The sequence below is a fragment of the Heterodontus francisci genome, chromosome 1 (assembly GCF_036365525.1).
Source record: "Heterodontus francisci isolate sHetFra1 chromosome 1, sHetFra1.hap1, whole genome shotgun sequence".
NCBI classification, from domain to species: domain Eukaryota; kingdom Metazoa; phylum Chordata; class Chondrichthyes; order Heterodontiformes; family Heterodontidae; genus Heterodontus; species Heterodontus francisci.
Genome location: NC_090371.1, coordinates 267,687,777 through 267,711,977, shown reverse-complemented (window position 1 = coordinate 267,711,977; position 24,201 = coordinate 267,687,777). Strand labels below are relative to the sequence as shown.

Genomic DNA, 24,201 nt, shown 5'->3' with positions numbered 1-24,201 from the left:
ATCTTCTCTCATTGATATTTTAAAATGGACTTATACAAATTCCTGAAGAGGAAAACTAGTCAAGGAGATAGCTCTGATGTGGATCTACCATTGGCATAGGTATGATGACTGCCTTCTCTGTTGACAACAGTTAGCTCTATCATGCATTGTAGGACACTGAAGTTGAAAAATTGAAGATAATGGTTAAATTGTCACGGCTACAGCTATCCCTAAATTATAGAGCCACATCGTAACTTTGGCTAAAATACAAGTTGAGGTGAGGGTGCAGGTGTGGGAGAGGAAATAGGTAGTCAACTGGGTTTGCACACATCTGCTAAACTCTGGGACCTGGAATTGAATCCAGCCCAGAATGATAGAAAGAAAGACTCTTCTATCAGCTGGCAGGCTCCCACCAGAGCATAAAAATGTCCTAATTTGTCATTCAGTTGGAAATCTCACTCAGACGGACTGCAGCGACCACTGGTGTCGTGGGGAATGCACGTCTGAAAATGGGGTAAAACACATTAGCCTAAAATTACAATTACAGATATATTTATGGATGATTGTGGATGATTGAATGGGTTAATGCCTTCACTGACATATTAGACAGAATAATATTATACAAGCAGTTAACTAATACCACCATTTCTAGGACAGAGTAGCGGGAAATCTACTCTACATCTAGCTGTATTATACCTGAGCTTGGGGGAGTGCTGTATTGAATATCAGATTGGGACAGTTGCTGCAACTCTTGTCTCTGAGTTAAAAGGTTCTGGGTTCAAGTCGCATTGTGGACTTGTCACTTGTGTACATTTTCTAGGCTGAACTTTAGTGTAATACTGAAAGAGGGCTGCATTGTTGGAGGTGCCGTTTTTCAATTGAGATGTTAAACTGAGAATCTATTGGCCTGCTTAGTTGAATATATGGTGCTACACGCAAGCTCTTTCTTCACTGATGCGGCCACTGCAGAAGTAGAAAATTGTCCCATTCACCAGTATTAATGTGCTCACCTTCAAGAATGCAAAAACTCACTAAATAGAAAATAATTAAAATCCAGTATTCTGTCAGCTACATTTCTGGGATTTGCTGTTCTCCTTTCCATTTTCTCCAACAGTATGAGAATACATTTGTGCCTATTCTCAGGATGATCAATCTGATGGAAGAATGAATAAGCCATTATGATAAATATCACTTGTGATGCCTGCAACTCAACTCTCCCATTCCACAAAGCTGTTCAACTTCAGATCCATTTCACTTGTAGTTCTGAATTCATAATTCAGGGTTATTTTATCTCATTACTACAGAAAACAAATCCTTTTGGAGTGACACTGATGGCCATAGCATGACACTTTCATGAGTCAATGGCACTTCCTAATGTAAAGACGCAAATTTTGCTTATCAAATGGCAACTCTGAAGAAAGTTTTCCTTGGCCTTCCGAGCTGCTATCAGTTCTGTTGTTTAAAAGTAAAGGTGCAATGCCAGAAATCCACCACTTTTAGCACTGAATTACAAGTCTCCTTCTCTGTCGGCGATGGCAGTGTGTAACGAATAGGAAGTTTCATCGCCATTTTTAATAGTAATCTTTATATCTTATTTGATATCAATTAGAGAGGTAAAAAGGTCACTTTAAATTTATTATACTGTTATAGTTTAGCTGAATATTCAAGTGTCATAATGGATGCCAGTTCAGATTTTATATCAGTAAAGTTAGTCAAGTGTCATTTCTTCTGTTATTGTTCTACCCGAGGGTGGAAACATGTGTTAAAAAAAAATTCAAAAAATGGTGCAAGTTGCTGTTTAACTATTGTTAGTGCTTATCTATTGCTTTTAATAAACTTGTTCTGTATTTATAGTCTAAACAAGGTCTGGAAGTGTTAACTCTTCCACTCTCTGATATCTGATGGACAATGCTACAATATTGTGCAAGTGAGATTGTACTTCAGGTTTATGACAAGTGAGTAATTATTTATGATAGTGATCGTTGATGCTGAGCTGGAGAGAAATATCTGAGTAAAGCCAAAAGAAAACTGTAAGTAGGGGAAAGTGATACATGGGGGACGAAATTGAACATTGGCGCACCTATTTTTTGGCAATGAAATAGGCAAAATGGGGTCCAAATTCGGGTCCCGCTCTCCTGTGTCAGTTAATCACGGTAGTGCTCCTCACATAAAATTGAATCAAACAACTTTTAATCGTTCAGGGTGCCCGCCTGAAGCACATGGCAGGCCCAATTATTAAATTGTCCCTTAGCATTTCTTACTCATCAACAACAACGTCAAATTGTATTTATATATCACATTTAATGTAATAAAACATCCCAAAGCACTGCACAGAGGCATCATAAAACATATTTTACTGAGCCATACAAGGAGATAATAGGGCAGATGACCAAAAGCTTGGTAGAAGAGATAGATTTTAAGGAGCATCTTAAAGGAGGAAAGGAAAGAGAGGTTTAGGGAGGGAATTCCAGAACTTAGGGCCCAGGCAGCTGAAGGTACGGTCACCAATGGTGAATCGATTAAAATCAAGGATGTTCAAGAGGCCAGAATTGAAAGAGCGCAGATATCTCGGAGGGTTGAAGGAGATTACAGAGATAGGGAGGGGCCAGGCTATGGAGGGATTTGAAAACAATGAGGAGAATTTTAAAATTGAGGCATTGCTTAACCGGGAGCCAGTGTAGGTCAGCACAGGTGTGATGGCTGAGTGGGGTTTTGTGCCAGTTAGGATACAGGCAGCAGAATTTTGGATGACCTCAAGTTTACAGAAGGTAGAATGTAGGATGCCAGCCAGGAGTGCGATAGAATAGTCAATTCTGGAGGTAGGAAAGGCATGGATCAGCATATTGGGTTGGATTTTTAAAGCCCACTGGGGGCAGGAGCGGGTGTGAGCACAATTTAAAGATTGCATTCTCAGAGATCGGCACAGGGACCGACCGCCTCCGGAATAATATGCCATTTTTAAAGGGACGCTGGGAGAGAGAGCACGGCAACGCCACATGCCTCCAATTAAGTCCATTGAGGAGCTCATTAACAGGCTTGCCAGCAGTAGTTTTCAATTTTTAAAGGAAGGGGGATGGGGAGAATGCCATGACTCGAACATGGCAGAGCATGGCAGTCATGAACGCTCCAGGGGTAATGGCATGAGGGAAATGGGAAGGGCTAATTAAAATAATCAGAGATGCAAAATAAAGCTCAACTGCTTCAAAAGTGTCACAGAGAAGCCATTGCTGGAGCTGAAGGCTTGCTTTTCTCAGTGGTGAGTGGTAGGCATCCAGAGAGGGACATGAGGCTGCTGGCATCACTTGGGCAGCTGGGTTTGGCCGGGGAAGGCCTGGTGAACACACAAAGCCCAGCTGAGGGATTTCGGATGGGAACAGGCTACTCTGGTATTGGCCAGAGCAGCCAGGATGAGCTGCGGCAGATGCAACCTCCTGGATGGCAGGAAGCCACAGGAGCACAGCCGGGGGCTGTAAGGGGAGGAAGGCACTACCCAAGACATTGGATCTACCGCCTAAGAGTCAGCTACCTGCACTTGACAGAGCGCCAATGCATCGGAGGCTACGCCTTTCCAGGCAGATGCTCTCGGACCTGTGTGCTCTGATCCACAATGATTTGAGGCCTCGCGGTCTCCATGGCAGCCCCTTACCTGCAGCATTCAAGGTCACTGTTGCCCTAAATGTCTATGCAACTGTCTCATTCCAGGGACGAGCTGTGGACCTAGGTTGCATCTTGCAATTGGCAGCTCATCACATTATCAGAAATATCACGGATGCGATATTCAGGAGGGAACAACATCCACTTTAACACAGATGTGCCAGCGCAAGCACAGAGGGCTTTGGGCTTTGCCACCATCAATGGATTCTCTCAGGTCCAGGGCATCGCTTGCACCCACGTAGCCATCAAGGCACCTACAGACCAGCCAGTCAGTTTCCTGAACAGAAAGGGCTTCCACTCACTGAATGTTCAGCTGATCTCTGACCACAGGAAGCGAATCTTGCAGGTCTGCATCCAGTTCCTGGGCAACTGTCATGACTCCTTCATATTTGCGTAAGTTCCAGGTGCTGCACCTCTTCAGGCCCACATCCAGACTCTGTGGGTGGCTGCTGTGGGATAAGGGTTATACCCTGAGGAGGTGGCTGTTAATGCCCATTAGAAACCCAGACACTGATGGGGAGTGGCACAACAATCAGAGCCATCTCCTAACATGGAATCTGCATTAAACAGACCATTGGCCTCTGCTTTGACCGGTCGGGTGGTTCCCTTCAGAACGAGTCAGCCAGAGTGTCTCATATTGTGATCGTCTGCTGCATCGGACACAACATGACACTGGAAAGAGGCCTGGAGATGGATGAGGAGGAGGAGCTGGAATGCCACTCCACCTCTGAGGTGGACTAGGAGGAGGAGGAAGGGATAGCTCCATAGGTGGGTGGTTCCCAGGCAGCGAAAGATGCCCAGTCATGCCTTCCCAGGGTGAACTGCAGGCTGGCATGGCAGCAAGGACCAAGCTGATTCAGCAGTGCATCACCTGATCTCCCCTGAGCCTTTGCAGCTGATAACCCCACAACTCACGTTCCAGCATACCAAGCTATTTTATCACTATGGCCCTTAACTGTGAGGTCCCGTTGGCAGTCATGATCATGCAGATGGAAGGTTCCACCATCCACCATTGTCCAACATTGTAAGGCTTGGGCACATAACATTTCCAGGGCCCCATGTTCCTATCACCCGCCCCACAATGCAATGTCCTCCTTTTGAGATGAGACAACAACAGACCTGTCAGGGTAGTGAGATAAAGAAGTTATATTGTGAGGCAAACAACATAATTGACAGATGTAGACGATAGCTCCCAGGTGACCCAATCCGTGAATTCCACGCTGTGGCGTCTTCCTCTCCCTAACACCTCTGCTGGGTGCTCCCCCAGTGGCAGAGGATGAGGTGGAGGCAGCCTGCTCTCTACTCTCTGCCACTGTCTAAGATGCTTGTGGATTCCGTCCTCCTCTTGGAGGTGTTGTCGGGACTCCTCCACAGGCTGCTGCGCCTTTGGTATAGAAGGGGCTGCCTCTATCACAGGGCCCTTGCACACAGATGGCTCCTGAGTTGAAGGAGGTGAAGGGCTGAAGGTGATGCTGGTGCCCCCTGAGGGGAGGCCCCTTCATCTACTGCAAGGACTGCCTCAGCCCTTTCCTGGTGTCCGTGGATCCTGGAAGCGACCACCGACTGGGACGCAGCTGGCATCCACTCAGAGCACAGTTTCACTCTTTCTGTGCACATCAGCATGCTGCTCCTGCACCTACTCAGTGTGGTGCTGCATAAGGCTCACCGAGAGGTTACCCAATCTCTCAGTGGTGGAGCTCATGCAATCGAATCCCTGAGTCATGATAGAGCACGTGCACTGCATGGACTCCTCTATTACCTGTCCATGGCTCCTCAAGGCCTCAGGGAGCTTTGACTGAGAGGAACTTATCAGCCTCTGGTTCTTGAGGAAGGCCCTCCTTGTCTGTGACACCCAAGGCCTAGCATCTTCGCCCAGCGAAGCATCGCTATGTCTGCCCTCTGTCCTCCGAGGGGGACTGCCCACAGGTGACTCTGCCTCACTCTCTTCCTCCTGCTCAAAAGTACTGTGATGTTCACCCCATGCTCCCCTTTCTACACTAATCAAGGCCCAACCAAGGTGAGTGTCTCTGCACTGGTGGAAGGTGCCGAGGTATCATGTGATGGTGCAGACTCCGTGGACACACTCTGCGGCGAGGATGTTGGTGCTGATACAGGTGGTACGCTTTGGCACTGCTTTGCCACTGGCCCTCTGGGAGACATAAGAAAATGGTGCTGAGAATTGTTCCTACTCAACAAATTCCCCAGCAAACCCAACTCGTCAGATGACAGCAGTTTAACAGCACATTGGGCAGGAATCTGCTCCATGCACTTCACCTCAGGAAAGAGCGATGCAATGAATGGCAAAGTTGCTCATGGTCTCCTGTCTCATCATTTCCCACCAAATGCCTCAATGGCACCCTGGCGATCTCCAGCGTCACCTCCTCCACTGCTGTCAGCCTCCCATTCTGGCCATTTCCCATGTATTTTGGGCTCTTCTCCTGCAGGATGAGGGGAGAATGATTCATGAGTAGGCTTCCCTCCCTCATCTCTTCCAGCATGACGTACACAGGGGCTTAGTGTTCCGCTTAGTGATGTCACCATCTAAATGTCGCCCCATATGTGAGCGTGGCTGCATCTCAGTTGACTTACTCTGACAATATGAGAGGGAACTATGGACATTCTGTGAGGTTAGCCCGCATGTATTCTGGTGCTTAGAGAATTGGTGCCCAATGAACCGGGTGCTGCTCGCTAGAGGCCTGCTTTAGGTTGGGAAAAAGAACCTGACCCGAATCCGACCGAACCACAGCGGACCCGAGCCCGACCTGGCCCGAGTCCCTCTGATTTTGCCCCGAGCCCGCCCAGACCCGTACCCGCCACTACTCGACCTGACCCGAGCCCGACCCAACCATCACTTTACTTACCTTCCCACTGGGAAGCTCCACCGAGTTGCAGCGCGTGCGCGATGACATCATAGTGATGTAATCGCGCACTGTGCAGACTCAGTTTCGTCCCGGACTCCCAGCTCACGTAAGTTTTTTTCATTTCGATACTTACTGGCAGAGCACCTACCGTGTGTGTCCGGCCCGACCTGACCTGACCCGAGCCCGGAAGCCAGCCCCGGAAGATGGGCCCAACCTGACCCAAACCCGACAAGTGTCGGGTCCCGTCGGGTTCGGGTCGGGTAGCAGGCCTCTTCTACTGGCCACTCACCTTACCAGGCCACAAGAGGTCATTGAACCGTTTTCTACACTGGACCCAGGTCCTTCTTGTGGGTCCCTCGCTGCTGACCTCCGTGGCCACCTCCATCCATGACCTCTTGGTCTCGCTGGCAGATTTCTCCTTTCTGAGGCTGGTAAGAACAGCTGTCTCCTCTCTGATACTGCATCAATGAGTGACTCCAGGGAGGCATCAGAGAAACATGATGCCACCCAGGGACGCATGCCCATACCTGCAGAGGGCCTCCGATCTCCCTGGTGTGCACTGAAGGCAACAGAAAACCTAGTCATGGCTGCCCCTTGCTTTTTAAGATTGCCCTCAGAGAGCTGCTCCCACCTCCAGCACCTTACAATGAGCACCAGACTTGCAGCCAGGCCAATTAAGTGTTTTACATATTAAAATAGCACCTGACACAGTGCAGAATCGGGACCCGGAAATGTATCAGGAGTCGGGTTCCTGCCCCCATAACGAAAACCCAGCCCATTATGTCCTGGATTTACTTTTGTGTCTCCTCAAACTTGGAAGTAATCTGACGTGCACCTTATAAGGATACTTATTTGAATAGTTTTTGTTATATTCTTTAACTGTTCGCTAATATTTGAAGGAAGTACAATGGGTTTTACAATGTGAATCTCACATCATATGATATACTTGGTAGAGGAAGAAGACCAGCTGAAGGCGGTAAGGGAAGACGGGTTAGTCAGGCAGCATCAGAGGAAGAGTCAGTCCAACCCATCAATACCCATCCAGCGGGATGTATCACCCCAGGCATATTTTCTGGGATTGTTCAAAAAGTTCTGTCTCAAAAGACTGTGTTTCCTAAACTTCAGCACCGTAACCTTCAATGCTGTCCGATCAATTTCAATTCATCTCTCCATTTCATAGTAATAATGTCATTGCTCCTCATTTTGATGGTTGTGCCAATCTGTACAGAGCCAGAGATCTGTGTTGACGCAGAGCCTTGGAATTTGTAACCTGGGGTTAGTAAGTGAATCCACAAGTATTATTTTCTGCCACTGGGACAGAACCACAAATTCAATTTTTTTCTGTGCAGCTAGAGGCATACATATTGCTTTCCAGTGCTGCAGGCACATACTTGTTGAAGTCAGTAAGCCAACAAATATTTTTCAAAACACCAGATGATTCCTTAAGCTTCTGTTTAGAGTTTACCACCCAGCTTGCACTGAGCAGTGAATAATATTTAGATTAGGCTTGCTGAACTGGCTTATATCAACTAGTTTGGATTATATCAGAATTTACCTAGGCAACCTTCAATCCAATTAAGATATGCACAAGCTGCTGAATGAATGCATTCAACCTCTCTTGCCAGATCATGAAAGAAAAGTCAGGGACTAACAACTGTTCAATAACTTCAGAATCATAATTAGCAATACCAAAATGTAAACGTGGAGTAGGCAAATAATTAGTAGATGGGGTTAACTAACATAACGAATCACAGAAGTTAAAAAGGCAGTTAAGCTGTCTCATAGTAAATCAACAACATTGTTGATTATCAATTTATAGCCAAAATCAGTGGGGAGGGATTTTATATAGGTGACAGGGGCCTAGGCCACTGGCTGAAGAGTGGGCAAGAGCCCTGCATCACCTCCACACATTACATGCCAATTAGGCACTTCAGTGGACAGTGGTGGGTCTACCTCGGGATTAAGGACCTGGGGATGGAAGTCCTGCCTGCCGAGAGCTGCCAGCCAATCAGAGGCCTGCAGCTGTTTTACTGAGCAGTGCCACCTCGGAAGCGGTGACTGCTGCCGGTAATACACCCATCGGAGGCCTAGGATTGTTGAGGGACCTAGGCCACAATGAGTCATAGTGCGAGGGGTTTAGTGGATTGGGGGTTGTAACGGGGTTGGCAGCAAGGGCAGGGGGGTGACTCTCAGTGGGACCCCCCCCCTCCCCGATACCAGGTCCCTCGATCAGGCACTACGTGCCTTTTAACGAGGGATTCCACCCCCCCCCCCCGCCCCCCCGGAGCTGACAAGTAGCCCCATACGAGTTTGCTTGGTGTGCTCCCCGCTTGGTAACAAGCCAGCCGGATGCTGGGCTAATTCTGGCAGCAGCGGGATGAGGCCCTTAATTGGGCATTAATTTCGTACTTAAGGGCCTCAATTGGCGGCGGGAGGGAAGGCATGGGCCTTCCCACCACAGACTTAATTAGAGTGGAGGCAGGGAACCCCCTCACCATCCAGCCTGATTAAATGCTCTCCCCACCACCAAATACGCCACAGGGGAGAGTAAACAATCCCTCCCAGTATCTGGGTGGTAGAAACTAGAAAGGGTAGTGTCATGATCCTGTTTTTTTTTCGGGAAATATGTGGTGTGTCTTTAAGACAGCAAAGGATCAGTACTGCTTCAAGACAGCAAGATCTGAAGTTACCAAGGAAAGTGCTTCTTGGTTGCCCTGGATACAACCATACAGAAAGGGAGAACAAGCCAGCCTCAGAAGTTACCAAGTTACCTGTGTCTGCGTGTGTTTCCTCCGGGTGCTCCGGTTTCATCCCACAGCCAAAAAGACTTGCAGGTTGATAGGTAAATTGGCCATTATAAATTGCCCCTAGTATAGGTAGGTGGTAGGGGAATATAGGAACAGGTGAGGATGTGGTAGGAATATGGGATTAGTGTAGGATTAGTATAAATGGGTGGTTAATGGTCGGCACAGACTCGGTGGGCCGAAGGGCCTGTTTCAGTGCTGTATCTCTAAATCTAAATCAAATCAAATCGAAAGTGCATCTTGGTTGCCCTAGATATAACCATTCAGAGACAGAGAACAGGATACACAATGTTGCCGTTTAACTTTGAAACTAGCAGAAAAACTGGCTTTTGCAGAGGCATTTGAAAGACAGACACTGACACAGCTGGGCCAGTCTGTACTGAAGGAAATAGAGAGCTCTCCCTCTCAGTCTACTTAAACCCTATATTGTACTCTCTCAAAATTTTAAAGAAGCTTCAGATTATTTTCTTAAAAGAAAATAACCAATTACTTTAACTAGTGAACTGTAATTGCTGTGCTCATCACTGGAAAGAAGAGTTTGATGCTTCAACTACTGAACTGTTATTCCCGAATTGTCTATTCATGAAGAACTGTTTTCCTTTCCTCATCGGACCCTGGAAGATTGCAAGTGGACTTTGAATCAGAGGACTATTTTGTCAGGAAACATAAATCTGAAAGGACTTTATTGTTATTCCTATTTGTTAAATGTTGTTTTACCTTAGTAGTGTTTAAGATTTTAGGGTTTTTTCTAATAAACAGTTAATTTGTGAATATCTAAAGATACCTGATTTGGCTCACCTCATTCAGGGGTTAATAGATTGTTCAACTCAGCTATGGCTTTCTTTGATTTGGGGAAACTTAAAGATATGTGATATGATCTGTGGAGTGACGGGACTGAACTGACAGTGCGTTGCACCCACCGCAATTAGAATCATGTATTTTGATTGGCGGCTTTGTCTTGAGCAGTCATGCCATAACAGTAGGCACATGAGTATAATTAAACACTTTTGGAGTTGTGACTGCTTCAGGTTCATAAGAGTTTCTGCAACACATTCCAAAATATCTAATTCATTCCCTGAAAATAATTAGAGTATTAATTCATCAGTGCTCTGAAGGTTGTGCTCCAACATTTTGCAAAAAGGTTGGGTATTGTCTTTAATGTGTAATTACTTTATGAATGAGATATAATAGTTATGAAATCAGTTGCCTGGTCCTATCACTGCATTTATGCAAATGATTCAGTTATACATTTCCTTCAAATAAACTATAATTGCACTGTTACTTTATAATCTTGTTCCTCTTTCATATCACTAACTTAAATTCCAGACATAAGTTCAGCACTTGCTTTTTGCAAATACTTCCCAAACATAAATCTGTATGAGTTTCCACAGAGAGTCCTACAACAATGTCCTAATAAGCAATTTTTGTTTTTGCTGATTTTCCTTTCGCTCATTTTATATAGGAATAAGACACGGATTATTTATAATGTTGGATAAAAAAGCTGTTGCCATAGGGTCCACCGATGAGGAACGTATCTGATCTGCTGCAGATACAATCTGGCACGCTCTTGCTTTCAATTTGCCTTCACATTTTTAAGCTGATAAGAAGCTCACAAAGGTAGAATCACTTTGCTTAGTTAGTGTCAGGAATTACACAGATTCCCTTGCTACACTTTTGGTGAGTGATTAAGCTGCACCACAATCAATATTTAGGGTTTATTTTTATGTTTGCTTGTACTGGAAAAATGAATTGTCAAAATCAACAGCTAAATTAAAACTGATAAGTTACACGAAACACAAAGAATTGCCCCGAAATAATTTTCTATTATCTAGGTTATAAAAACTGATATCTCAGTTATAGTATACATGAATGAAATTCAGTAGGAAAATGTGTTTAAAATAACTAGCTTGCCCTCACCCCACCCCCACCTTGGTTAACAGTGACTTCTAAATCTTTTCAAGATAAAAATATACATGTTCCATTAATCTTTAGCAGCTGGCTATTTGTTAGGCAGTTTTTTTAAATTGTTAGTTTATGAGTGGTGAGTTCTTGTTGAAATATTGGGCAGGATTTTGGATCATCTGAGTGTATAGGTTTGGGGGTGGCGTGCCAGTTTCTCAATGCAAAAACGGCATGCTCAAATTTTAAAAGGCGCCAACGGGAACCGAAAGACGCAACTCACCCAATCTGCTTAAATGGCCACTTAAAGCCATTAATGAGCTTGTTGTCAGCTCATTAAGGGACAGACTTTAATTTTGGATTTAAGGGTTGGCTTCTGTGCATCGCAGAACCACGACATTGAGGAGGAGGTGGTGCCATAGCAGGGAGTGATCTGCAATGGCGGGACAGAGGCAAAAGGCAGCATTGAAGAGAGAAGTCTGAGAGATGGCACTCCTTCACAGGAAAACAGTTATGCTCTGTGATAAGAAGTATCCTTCAGATCTTTGCACTCTTCACAAGAGCTTTTTTTCATTGGGGGAGTGGGTATTCAGGTAGACTTCACACTCAATACCAGCAAAGGAAAGGCACAAGAGGAAATGGTATCAAGTTTCACTGAGCTTGGTCCAACCAGCGAAGAGCAGCAGTATCTGCTGGAGCAGAGGAAGACCCCTGGGCAGCAGGGGCCCAGAGTGAGGAAGGAAGGACAGGAAGGCTCCAGATTCTGAACCTGGCACAATCGTCGCCAGTGCACTCCATCACTCAGCCAACCCTTACCTCCCGTTCTCCGGAGTTTTGTCAATATGAAATGGAAACACGTAAGTCAGCCTTAAGGCAACAACTTTCCAAGTGCTTTATGGCTTAATAGTTCACTATTATTTACATCCCAAACACCCATGACCCACAAAGTGAATTACTGACGCAGTGGCCTCAGTGGACAGCCAAGCCTACAAGGTGCTGCCCCTCGGTAAAGGATGAGGTGGAGGCAGGCTATTCACTCATGCCTATCTCAGTGAGAGATGCATGTGGCAGTTGTCCTCGTCATGGTGGTGCCAGGGGCACCTCCTTAGGCTGCTTCACCAGCATCACTGCAGGGGCAGCCTCTGTCCCAGGGCGTGACTCTACAGCTGCTTCATCCGTCAGAGAGGCCACAGAGGTGGATGATGCTGACAGAGCCCTGTGTGGGGTGACCTCATCACCATCTGTGGCCTTCTCCTCCCTTTCATGGCACTCTTGATCACTGGAGGGGATCACCAGCTGGGGCGCAGCTGGCATCCAGTCTACGTCTCTCTGTGCCACTGACTGGTCAATGCTGCTGAATCTGGCATGCATCCTCTGCATGTCAGTACGCTGGTCCTGTATTCAGTCTGAGTGATGCCACATATGGCTCTCCAAGAGGTTGGCCACTGTCTCAAGGGAGGAGCCCACACGCTCAAAGCACTGAGACATTGTGGAGCACATGAGATGAATGGACTCCTTCGTTCTCATCCCATGACTCTACAGTGCCTCAAGTAACTCTGACATGTGGGCACACATCTCACACTGGTTCTCCAGGTAGAGCTGCCTGTTTTGTGTCTCCCAAAGCTGCTGCTCAGGGCTGCATCTGTCCTCCATCCTCTGAGGGGTACTGGCCACAGCCAACACTGCATCCCCTGAATCTGCCTGCTCTGAAGTGACGTGTGCACCAACCTGCGCTACCGTCTCTAATAATGCGCAAGGACCCACCGAGGTGCGAGTGTCTGCTCTGTTGGAGAGTGCGCTGGTAAGATCTGACGGTGCAGGCTCTGAGGTGTCTTCCTCCTCTGAGTCCTCGGGAACTTCTCCTGAGTGAGGACCCCTGCCCCTCTGCAGCTGACCCTGTGGGAGACATGATGGAAGATGGTGATGAGAGATTGGGACAATCAACAGATGCTTCTGCTGCTTAAAATAATGAGATGACAGCTTATGCAGTGACAGCTGGTTGCATGCATCCCCTGAACCTGGAGATGTCTTCACTCTCTTTGCGGGGGACTCCCGCTTCTCCGTCCCTCAGCGTCCCTGAGGCTGGACACTCTGGTCGCGGCAAGTGCCTGCTCCTCAAATTGCGCCAGTACCACAAGCTGTGCCAGCTCATCGTCCACGTGTGCCCCCTCGTTGTACCGGGCGTTCAACCCCCTTTTGGCCTTCAAGTTGAAGAGCGATGTCATTAAGACAATGCCTCCCTCCCTCTCCACTTGCAGTTTCTGATTGTCATATGACATTGCAGTTTGCACTCTAACCCCTTGACCAACAGCACTAGGGTTCTGATCTATGACCAGCAAGTCACCTGAGGACATCCCTCTTCCATGCTGAGGTGACCTCTAGGCATCCACAGGATGCCCCTCTCTTTGGCACTCTCGTGACGGCTGACCAGGAAGCATACTTTCCCTCTTCCCACTCACCTTGCCAGCCTAAGAAGGTCATTTAAGTGTTTCCGGCACTGTACCCAGTTCCTTTTCACCACTCCCCTGCTGCTGACCTTGTGTGCCATCTCCAGCCATGACCTCTTGGTCAGTCTTGGGGGCCTCCTGGTGCCACTAGCAGGGATGTTCCTCTGTGCACTCACCGCCTCCAGCAGGATCTCCAGTGAATCGTCTGAAAAAAGGGATACTGTCCTAGCACAGGGGCCCTCTCTGTCCTCTACCCTCTGCTCTGATTGTGCCTCAGCAATGACTGCTGCTTGCCCTTTAAATCGGGCCCGTTTCTGGCTTGAACCCACTTCCCTCCTGCATCCACTGCCACTAATTTTGCAGCAAGCGCAACACCTGGCCAATTAAGTGCTTTGCACAACAAAATTGCGGTGTTTGTGCGTGTTCCTACATCGGCACAGGGTCAGGAGTCACCATGATGTCAGGGTACCAACCCGGGAACTGAAATCCCGCCCATTGATCTGTAATTCTGCAAGACTTAATCTCGGTTGTGGATGTTTGCCAAGTAATTTCAAAATATAATTTCAGTTAGTAACAGGGTTAAATGAATACAGCTTTACTCATGGCATTTGGAAGAAAATGCTTTGAAATTGTTTCAGAGCCAGTGAATAAAAATAAATCTTCTCAGATTTTGGTAAAAATTCTATTTACTGGAGATTTCTGGGTAATCCTTTCAGTATCACTGAAATTACAATTCAAATCTTATGAGTTGGCATACAGGTTGCAAAAGTGTGTAATATTCCAAGGAAATCACTGTTTCAAAGCCGAGGTAGACCTATATTTTATCAGCAAGGGATTAGGATCACCGACCAGACACATTTCGAACAAAAGCTCAGCTTTCAGTGAGGAACCCACTGTTTTGCTCGGTTAATACCATCCCATGCAATGTTGCAAACTGAAGATGGAACTTATCATTGACAATCTTGACAGCGTCATATGCTTAATCTTGTTTGAGAATCAGAAATATAACAGCTTTTGTACAAGGTTGATTTCTGAGCTTCTAGAAATCAGAAATAAATGTAACAATAAAGAAACTGCAGGAGCTTGCATCATATCTGTAATCATGTTCAAAATTCACTTTTTCTCCATAATTCAGTAAAATAGAAGGTTGATGGTACTTGGAGCACAGCCAAAGATGGGGGCATATAACTCTCCATTTTTTTTTTACCTAATACATAAGGAGTAAATATTGTAACATTTCATCATTTAGTTTTACAAAAAAAATTCCTTAAATCCAACACCAATATTAATACTACAAGCAAGTAATGTTTTGGGGGTTTAGTTCCGATATGCTATTTTTAGCATCTTGGTTAACCTGGTTTTGCATTAAATTCCCTCTGCGCTGTTTTAACAAATGTGGATCACCTTAATATTTAACAATGTATATTGGTGCTGAAGATAACAATGTATAGAACCACTAAATAAAATACAGCAAGAAATTGGTTTAGGTGTGCTTGTTGTCCAAATGCCACATTATATAGTGTGGTATGCCAAAGGAAATAGAATGGTAAGGTGACATTTAGACGACAGACCTGAAGAGCAGTATTTATAAAACACTGGCAAAATTATTTTATCTATTTATGGTCTCCATACGCCAAGTGATCACAGTATTAGAGTCATAGAGTTATACAGCACAGAAACAGGCCCTTTGGCACATCGTGTCCGTGCTGGCCATCAAGCACCTATCTATTCTAATCCCATTTTCCAGCACTTGGCCCATAGCCTTGTATGCTATGGTGTTTCTAGTGTTCATCTAAATACTTGTTAAATGTTGTGAGGGTTCCTGCCTCTACCACCCCTTCAGATTCCAAACACCCTCTGGGTGAAAAATCTTTTCCTCAAATCCCCTCTAAACCTCCTGCCCTTTACCTTAAATCTATGCCCCCTGGTTATTGACACCTCCGCTAAGGGAAAAAGTTTCTTCCTATCTACCCTATCTATGCCCCTCATAATTTTGTATACCTCTATCAGGTCTGCCCTCAGCCTTGTCTGCTCTAAGGAAAATAACCCTAGCCTATCCAGTCTCTCTTCATAGCTGAAATGCTCCAGCCCAGGCAACATCCTAGTGAACCTCATCTCCAGTGCAATCACATCCTTCCTATAGTATGGCGACTAGAACTGTACACAGTACTCCAGCTCTGGCCTAACTAGTATTTTATACAGCTCCAGCATAACCTCCCTGCTCTTATATTCTATGCCTCGGCTAATAAAGGCAAGTATCCCCTATGCCTTCCTAACCAAATTATCTACCTGTGCTGCTGCCTTCAGTGATCTATGGACAAGCACACCAAGGTCCCTCTGACCCTCTGTACTCCCTAGGGTCCTATCACCCTTTGTATACTCCCTTGCCTTGTTAGTCCTCCCAAAATGCATCACCTCACACTTCTCAAGATTAAATTCCATTTGCCACTGCTCTGCCCATCTTACCAGCCCATCTATATCGTCCTGTAATCTAAGGCTATTCTCCTCACTATTTACGACACCACCAATTTCCGTGTCATCTGTGAACTTACTGATCATACCTCCTATATTCACATGTAAATCATTAATGTACACTACAAACAGCAAGGGTCCCAGCACCAATCCCTGTGGTACACCACTGGTCACAGGCTTCCAATCACAAAAACAACCCTCGACCATCACCCTCTACTTCCTGCCACGAAGCCAATTTTGGATCCACTTTGCCAAATTGCCCTGGATCCCATTGGCTCTTACCTTCTTAACCAACCTCCCATGTGAGACCTTATCAAAAGAAAAAAAGTATTGGAAAGGATTCGCAGAATAAGTTGCAAACATTAGAGCTACCTCGATGGCTCAGTGGGTAAATGAACAATATGGTATGATATTGAGGCACAGAGATCAGGAAGATTTCAGATTTAATCCCTGGTCTGTACTGAATCAGCAAACCTTTATGATAACAAAAATAGAACAGTAAATTGGTCTCAACATCCCTGGGTTAGAGAAAAGAAAAATCAGCTGGAATCCTTGCACTCAACCCCTGTGAAGTTGTGCACTGCCAACAGAGCCTTGAAAATCATGGCCGATAACTGTACCTATATTATAACTAATAACTGTATTAGTCATACTCAGATTAGATACATATCACACAATGGACTGAATTTTAAGCTGCCCCAGCGGGTCGGATGGTGGGGTGGGGGCGGTGTAAAATTGAGCGGGAGGCTCCGGGAGGCCTACCCGCCCCGCTCCCGCCTCCAGTCAACTAAACTGCAGTCGGGTGTGGTGGGGAAACGGCCCGCCCGCCTGAAGCCAATTAAGGCCCTTAAGTATTTTACCCGGGGCATGCGGGGGACGTGAAAGTCTGCCCAGTGATAGTTCCCGTCCTTTCCGCATGTCAGGAGGGGGCTATGGCTGTCGGGCACAGGGTGCCCGATTGAGGGCCGCCCCCAGCTCCCAAACCACCCCTGGAACCCCAGATGCCCCCTCCCCCCAAGCAACCACTCCAGCCTCACCAAGGAAGGAGTGATCTCCCTGGTGAGGCATACCCAACTTACCTTGTCTCCTGGCTCCATCTGGTCAGCTGGGCTGCAGTCCCAGCAGTGGCCACCGCTCCCGCCGGGTGGAAGTCCCGCCTCAGGACAATTAAAGCCCGGAGACCTGTAAAATGGGGGACTGATCCCCAGGCTAGGTGGAAGCGAGTTCACAACTGACGTAAAAGTCGGTGGTGAATTCCCATCCACCGAGGGTAAAATCCAGCCCAATGGGATTATACCACTAGAAATCGTATAACAATGCAGTATCATTATGAACTGGATACATAACACATGCTGAGACTGGATCGTCAGAGACTGAGTAATGCCACCAATCCATGCTAGAAGTGTGTTACATTGGATAAAAGTAGAGCCAGATTTGGTGTTCAATTATCGGAGAACTGATATGGTGTACATTCAGTCCCTGGCATCAGCATTTGGTACTTACCTCATTCTTGTGGGTTTCAACTAGAATGGGGTACTTATTTAACCCTTAGTTTTTAGCATCAGTAGATCCTAACTTTCAATTCTGTGCTATTAGAGTTCTGGCAGATGATACTTATCCATTCCTTGGAGGAGGAGGAGTATTTGTACTTACTCAGTCTCTGGTGGTCTAGTTGCAACACGTGCTATGTATCCAGTATTGTTATACAATGTCTAGTGGTATAATCCCATTATATGATATCTATCTAATCTCAGGTAGTACAGTTATTATAGTATAGGTACAGTTATCGGCCATGATTTACAAGGCTCCGTTGGCAGTGCAGAACTTCACTGGGATCCAGTGCAGGTCATGAAATCGGGCACATGAGCTAGCGTGTCCGATTTGCAGCGTGCCACATTTCAACACCAGGAGATACGTACATTGAAAAATAAAAAATGTAGAATAAAATAAGCACATGTGAAGCATATTTATTTGTATTGTGTGTGTATGTAAGGTGTTTTGTATTAAATTTAATGAATGTGGCTAAAAATATATTGCCATAGCCGCTCCTTTGGTCAGTCTGCAATTTCTATTGGACGCCACTGATCTAATCTTTACTAGTGTAGTGCCATTTTATAAGATTTGTACAATCGTTAGTGCTATAAAGTCCTTATGTGGTGTTTATTGAATCTCTGTCTTGTGCGACCTCAAAAAAATTCTTATACTGGAATGGCACCAATAGGTGATGTATATCAAATCTTTACTGGTGCCGTGACATTATGTGATATTTATACAATTTCTGGTAGTATAATGCCTTTTATGTGGCTTTAATCCTGTGCTTGGGTCTGTAATCTCAGTATGACATCAACTTTGGTTTTTGCAAATATTTTTATTTTGATTTTTTTTCATAAATCCAAATAATTTCAATTTTGCCCATTATTATCAACAATTTGTAATAAACAAACATTATTTTGCTTTTTAATTGCTGCTTACAATTTTGCTACAAATTGTTTATAAAGGTGATTTACCCCTTGTGTGTGCAAATCCACATAATACAGAATAATTTGTGCTGCAGTACTTGCTGATACAGTAGCATTACTGTCATTTTTTGAAATCATACATTGAAGCTTAACAGGGCATTGTTGTTATGATACAATACCTTGGACATTGTATCAAGCCTCCCTACAGAGGAAGAGTGTGATGTTAATATCCAGAGAGTAAATGTCATTATGACATTCTATTGTGGATTGTAACTGGCATTACGCAGCTATTAGCTGTTTTATTATAAACTAAACTAAAAATGTGAAAAAATTGTACTACAGTTTATATTGGATTAGTTCAAGAATTTCCTTTTCCTTCTATCAGTTTTTGATGATGGTAAGCAGGTTATGATAGATATTATGGAACCAGCTTAGATAATGGTTGTGATTTTCTGCATCAACCTTGCACCTGTGCGTGAAGTCTACAACGTTTAGACTCGGAGACAAGAGTGCTGCAGAATATGCCACCCTGGCACTACAGAGCAGTTGAAAGCTCCTTTCTCATTTTCTACCAATCTCGCTCACCTATTTAATCAAGTCTACTTTTTCATTCAAAACTAACATACAGAGTGTGGCCCTTCATGAGCAATGTGATTTTACAAAATGCAGGTGCCTGGAATTTCTGCATGCACTCTCTGGGTGAGAGATTTACATAACCTCTTGAGAAATGGCACAAGTGGCTAAAAATGGCTCTTTATGCTCTTTTTCCAGGAACTTCTGTGATTTTCTGCCATAGGTATGGCAGGAGATCAGGAAAGCTCCATTAGATGCAGACTAATTCAGGTGGAATGGCATTCCCAGGTCTTTTGCATTCAAATGAGCAGTTTTAAAAAAAAATTTACAAACTTAACTAATAGCCTGCATAATCACCAAACAATGGTAGATGGGGTTTATATTCCTGAGACCCAGTAAGACGTGGCTCTACAGAGAATGTCACATTTCTGGCTAGGCGCCTCACCAGCCAGATACGCTTAGTGGGATTTAGAGAATGTACCCTCTGCCCCCAGGGTATTCCATACAGTAACAAATCTGCATAAACTGTCATTTTATCTTATTCACAATCTGCATCGTGTGCAAGCCTAATAAACTGAGAATACATGCTATTTTTTACCATTAAATCAAAAACCATGTTTTAATAGAGTCATACAAGATTTCTTCCAATATCTGCTTGAATAATTTTGACTGCCAGTTTACTTATTTGATCTGATGACAGTGAGAGGGTGACTCATCATTTAGTCATAAATGCCATTGCTTTGATTTTTCTCTTAGAAGTTTGTCTTCATTTAAATAAGCAAGCTTACTGTTCACATTCCTGCTTTAAAAGAAGTGTCTTTTCTTTCAGGTACTCATTCCAAGATGAGGAAGACATGTTTATGGTGGTGGATCTTTTGTTAGGTGGAGATTTACGCTATCATTTACAGCAAAATGTACATTTCAATGAAGAAGCAGTGAAACTCTATGTCTGTGAACTGGCCTTAGCCCTGGACTACCTGCAGAGCTATCATATCATTCACAGGTTAGTAACAGTTGAAATATATGGTTAAAAGCTGCCTGCTTTGTTGAATTAGTATTCAGTATTGCAATAGTATCATGTGTCTCACTTGTTAGCACTCTTGCCTCTGTGGCAGAAGGTTGTGAGTTTAAATCCACTCCAGGTCTTGAGCATAGAAATCTAGGCTGCTGTCCCAGTGCAGTACTGAGGGAGTGCAGTACTGTCTTTCTGATGAGATGTTATACCTACGCCTATCTGCTTTGTCAGGTAGATATAAAAGACCCCACGGTCTTCTTTTGAAGAGTATCCCCAGCATCCTGGCCAATATTTATCCCTCTGTCGACTTCACAAAATCACAAATTATCTGGTCATTATCATATTGCTGTTGTCGGACCTTGCTGATTGGACAGGCTAGGCTTGTATCTGCTGGAATTTAGAAGAGTAGGAGGTGACTTGATTGAAACATGTAAGATCCTGAGGGGGTCTTGATAGGGTGGATGTGGAAAAGATGTCTCTCCTTGTGGAAGAATCTAGAACTAGGGGTTACTGTTTAAAAATAAGGGGTCACCCATTTAAGACAGAGATGAGGAGAAATTTTTTTTTAAGCGGGTCGTGAGTCTTTGGAATTCTCTTCCTCAAAAGGTGGTGGAAGCAGAGTCTTTGAATATTTTTAAGGCAGAGGCAGATAGATTCTTGATAAGCAAGGGGGTGGAAGGTTATCGGGGGTAGGTGGGAATGTGGAGTAATCAGTACAGCCATGAACTTATTGAATGGCGGAGCAGGCTCGAGGGGCTGAGTGGCCTACTCCTGCTCCTAATTCGTATGCTCGTATGAAATAAATGCTAGTTAGTAGTGAAGTATTCTATTCATTACACATCTAATATATAAGGGGGAGAAATTCATTCACGTAGCACTGCTTTTAGCAGCGCTACAAGGCTATGTTGAGTCCCTGGGGGCAAGCTGCACTGTGGACTGCTATCTACGCAGCCCACACAGCGTTCCTCAATGATATCATGGAAAATTGAAGCTATAATAAATAAGTGATTCAACCTCGCTCCCCTAACGCAATAAAGGCAAAATATGTTACATTAACAAGTTATAAGTTGAATACTTTAGATTTTTATATCTTGTTATATATTCTATTTATTGAAAATGCTGTCAGGTATTTCTTAAATAAAGATCACATTTGTGGTATAAGTACCTAATTACAAAGCCCCAGTGCTCTACACGAATGTTGTTAGATTTATGCAGTTACAATGGTATGTTGCTCGGTTCTAGACAATCCATGATATTCAAAGGCTTTTGGAGAACTTTCATTGTGTGAAGTTGTATTCAATGGAATCAGCAAGCTGCCAAACAAAATGTCAACATCGGTAAAATGATTTTACTGTTAGTTTTGTAACCTCTCAGGCTGTGATCATAATTGTTACATTGAACATGATCGGAAGACAGTAGGACAATTTCAAATTGTTGCTGGGGAGAAGAGAAGGCCTGTTACAAGGGGTTGCCAGGTTCCTGGCTGCATAGGCATTTTTACATATTAACAGACAGTGTTGGAACAAAGTAGCTATTCCCTGCTGCAATACAATCCACTAACAGACCTGGTCAAACCAGTTAGTCACATGACTAACCTACTTGGCAGTCTGTTTTTTTTCTGAATTGTAGAGTTTTGAACAGAAAGCAGAATGCTCCTGGACTGAAGCAGACCTCCTGTCCTGTCTGCCTGCTCCCATCTCTTTCTCACAGAACTCCAAAAACCACTGAAGACATATGAACCCCAAGAGAGAAAAGTCTCTGACAGTGAACAAGGTTTAAGAAGAATACTGAGCCCCAACGAAAAGTAAGATCTACCTACAATCGAGGACTCTACAGTGAGCTCGAAGAACCGAAACAACAACTCTTCAGATATTGCCTCAAACATTTTCACTTTATTTTTCTTCTCTTTCTGTCTCTATCTGCATGTGTGTATCGTGTATGCATGCTAGCGTGGGCACATCATGTATCCATAGGCATGAACTGAATTAGAGTTTAAGTTTAATAAATTTCACTTTTCTTCTTTAAACCTGAGAAAATCTGTTGTGCTGTTTTCTTTGCCTTATAATTGGAAAGCAGTGAACAAGGATTCACCTAGGGGGAGCTAAAAACACAGTGTGTTTAAAATTAAACCCTGTTACAGTAAGACCAGGTGAAGGCCGAGAGGGAACCCTAGACCTCTTTCTCACCTGGTCATAATAGCAACCATTTTCAGCCAGAAGTGCCGAGTGGACCATCCATCTCAGGCTCCTGCTGAGGTCCCCAGCATCACAGATGCCAGTCTTCAACCAATTCGATACACTGCACTTGAAACAGTTGAAGGCACTGGATACGGAAAACATTCCTGACAACATTCCGGCAATAGTACTGAAGACCTGTGCTCCAGAACTTGCCGCGCCCCTAGCCAAGCTGTTCCAGTACAGCTACAACACTGGTATCTACCAGTGTTGTAATGTGGAAAATTGCCCAGGTATGTCCTATACACAAAAAGCAGGACAAATGCAACCCAGCCAATTACCACCCCATCAGTCTACTCTCGATCATCAGCAAAGTGATGGAAGGTGTTGTCAACAGTTCTATCAAGCGAGACTTACTCAGCAATAACCTTCTCACTGACGCTCAGTTTGGGTTCCGCCTGGGCCACTCACTCAGCTCCTGACCTCATTACAGCCTTCCAAACACGAACAAAGGAGCTTAACTCAAGAGGTGAATCGTGAGTGACTGTCCTTGACATCAAGGAACCTTAACAAAACTGAAATCAATGGGAATCAAGGGGAAAACTCTCCATTGGTTGGAGTCATACCTAGCACAAAGGAAGATTGTTGTGGTTGTTGGAGGTCAATCAAGTCAGTTCCAGGACATCACTGCAGGAGCTCCTCAGGATAGTGTCACAGGCCCAACCATCTTCAGCTTCTTCATCAATGACCTTCCCTCTATCATAAGGTCAGAAGTGGGGATGTTCCCTGATAATTACACAATGTTCAGTAGCATTCGCGACTCCTCAGATACTGAAGCAATCTGTGTCCATACACAGCAAAACCTGGACAACATTCAGGCTTAGGCTGATAGTAGCAAGTTCCATCCACACCACACAAGTGTCAGGCAATGACCATCCCTGACAAGACAGAATCCAACCATCTCCCTTCAACATTCAATGGCATTACCATCACTAAATCCCCCACCATCAACATCCTGAGGCATAACATTGACCAGAAACTGAACTGTATAATCATGTATAAATACCGTGGCTACAAGAGCATGTCAGAGGTTTGAATTCTGCGGCGAGTAACTCACCTCCTGACTCCCCAAAGCCTGTCCACCATCTACAAGGCATAAGTCACGAGTGTGATGGAATACTCTCCACCTGCCTGGATGGGTGCAACTCCAACAACACTCAATAAGCTGAACACCATCCAGGGCAAAGCAGCCTGCTTGATTGGCACCCCATCTACCACCTTCAACATTCACTCCTTTCACCACTGATGCACAGTGGTAGCGGTGTGTACCATCTACAAGAGGCACTGCCGCAACTTACCAAGGCAGCTTCATCAGCACTTTCCAAACTTGTGACCTCTACCACCTAGCAGAACGAGGGCAGCAGGTGCATGGGAACACCACCACCTGCAAATTCCCCTCCAAGCCACACACCATCCTGAATTGGAATTTTATCACTGTTCCTTCGCTGTTGCTGGGTCAACATCCTGGAACTCCCTTCCTAACGGCACTGTGGGTGTACCTACACCCCAAGGACTGCAGCGGTTCAAGAAGGCAGCTCATCCCCACCTTCTCAAGGGCAATTAGGGATGGGCAATAAATGTTAGCCTTGCCAGCAATGCCCACATCCTGTGAAAGAATTTTTTGAAAAATGAATGCTGTATTGAACAAGCATGCTCCTCATTATACTCCCTAATTTCATTCATTATTATTCAAAAAGGTCCCTCAATGAATTCCATAAGTTTTCTAATTTCATTCGCATTGCTCAATAGTAAAAAAAAAATGTATTTCTGGGCATCAGTGTTGCTTGCTTGAGCTTGATTCTAA

The 24,201-nt window shown here is 44.8% G+C and overlaps 1 protein-coding gene across 1 annotated transcript in view; it reads left to right on the top strand.

Moving 5' to 3' along the window:
* Positions 1 to 24,201, top strand: part of LOC137359361 (serine/threonine-protein kinase 32B-like) — a 353,419-nt gene that overhangs the window by 181,363 nt on the left and 147,855 nt on the right. The window contains exon 4 of the mRNA XM_068025387.1: positions 19,978 to 20,151. Coding sequence (XP_067881488.1) covers positions 19,978 to 20,151 — 174 coding nt within the window. The remainder of the gene's footprint in view (positions 1 to 19,977; positions 20,152 to 24,201) is intronic.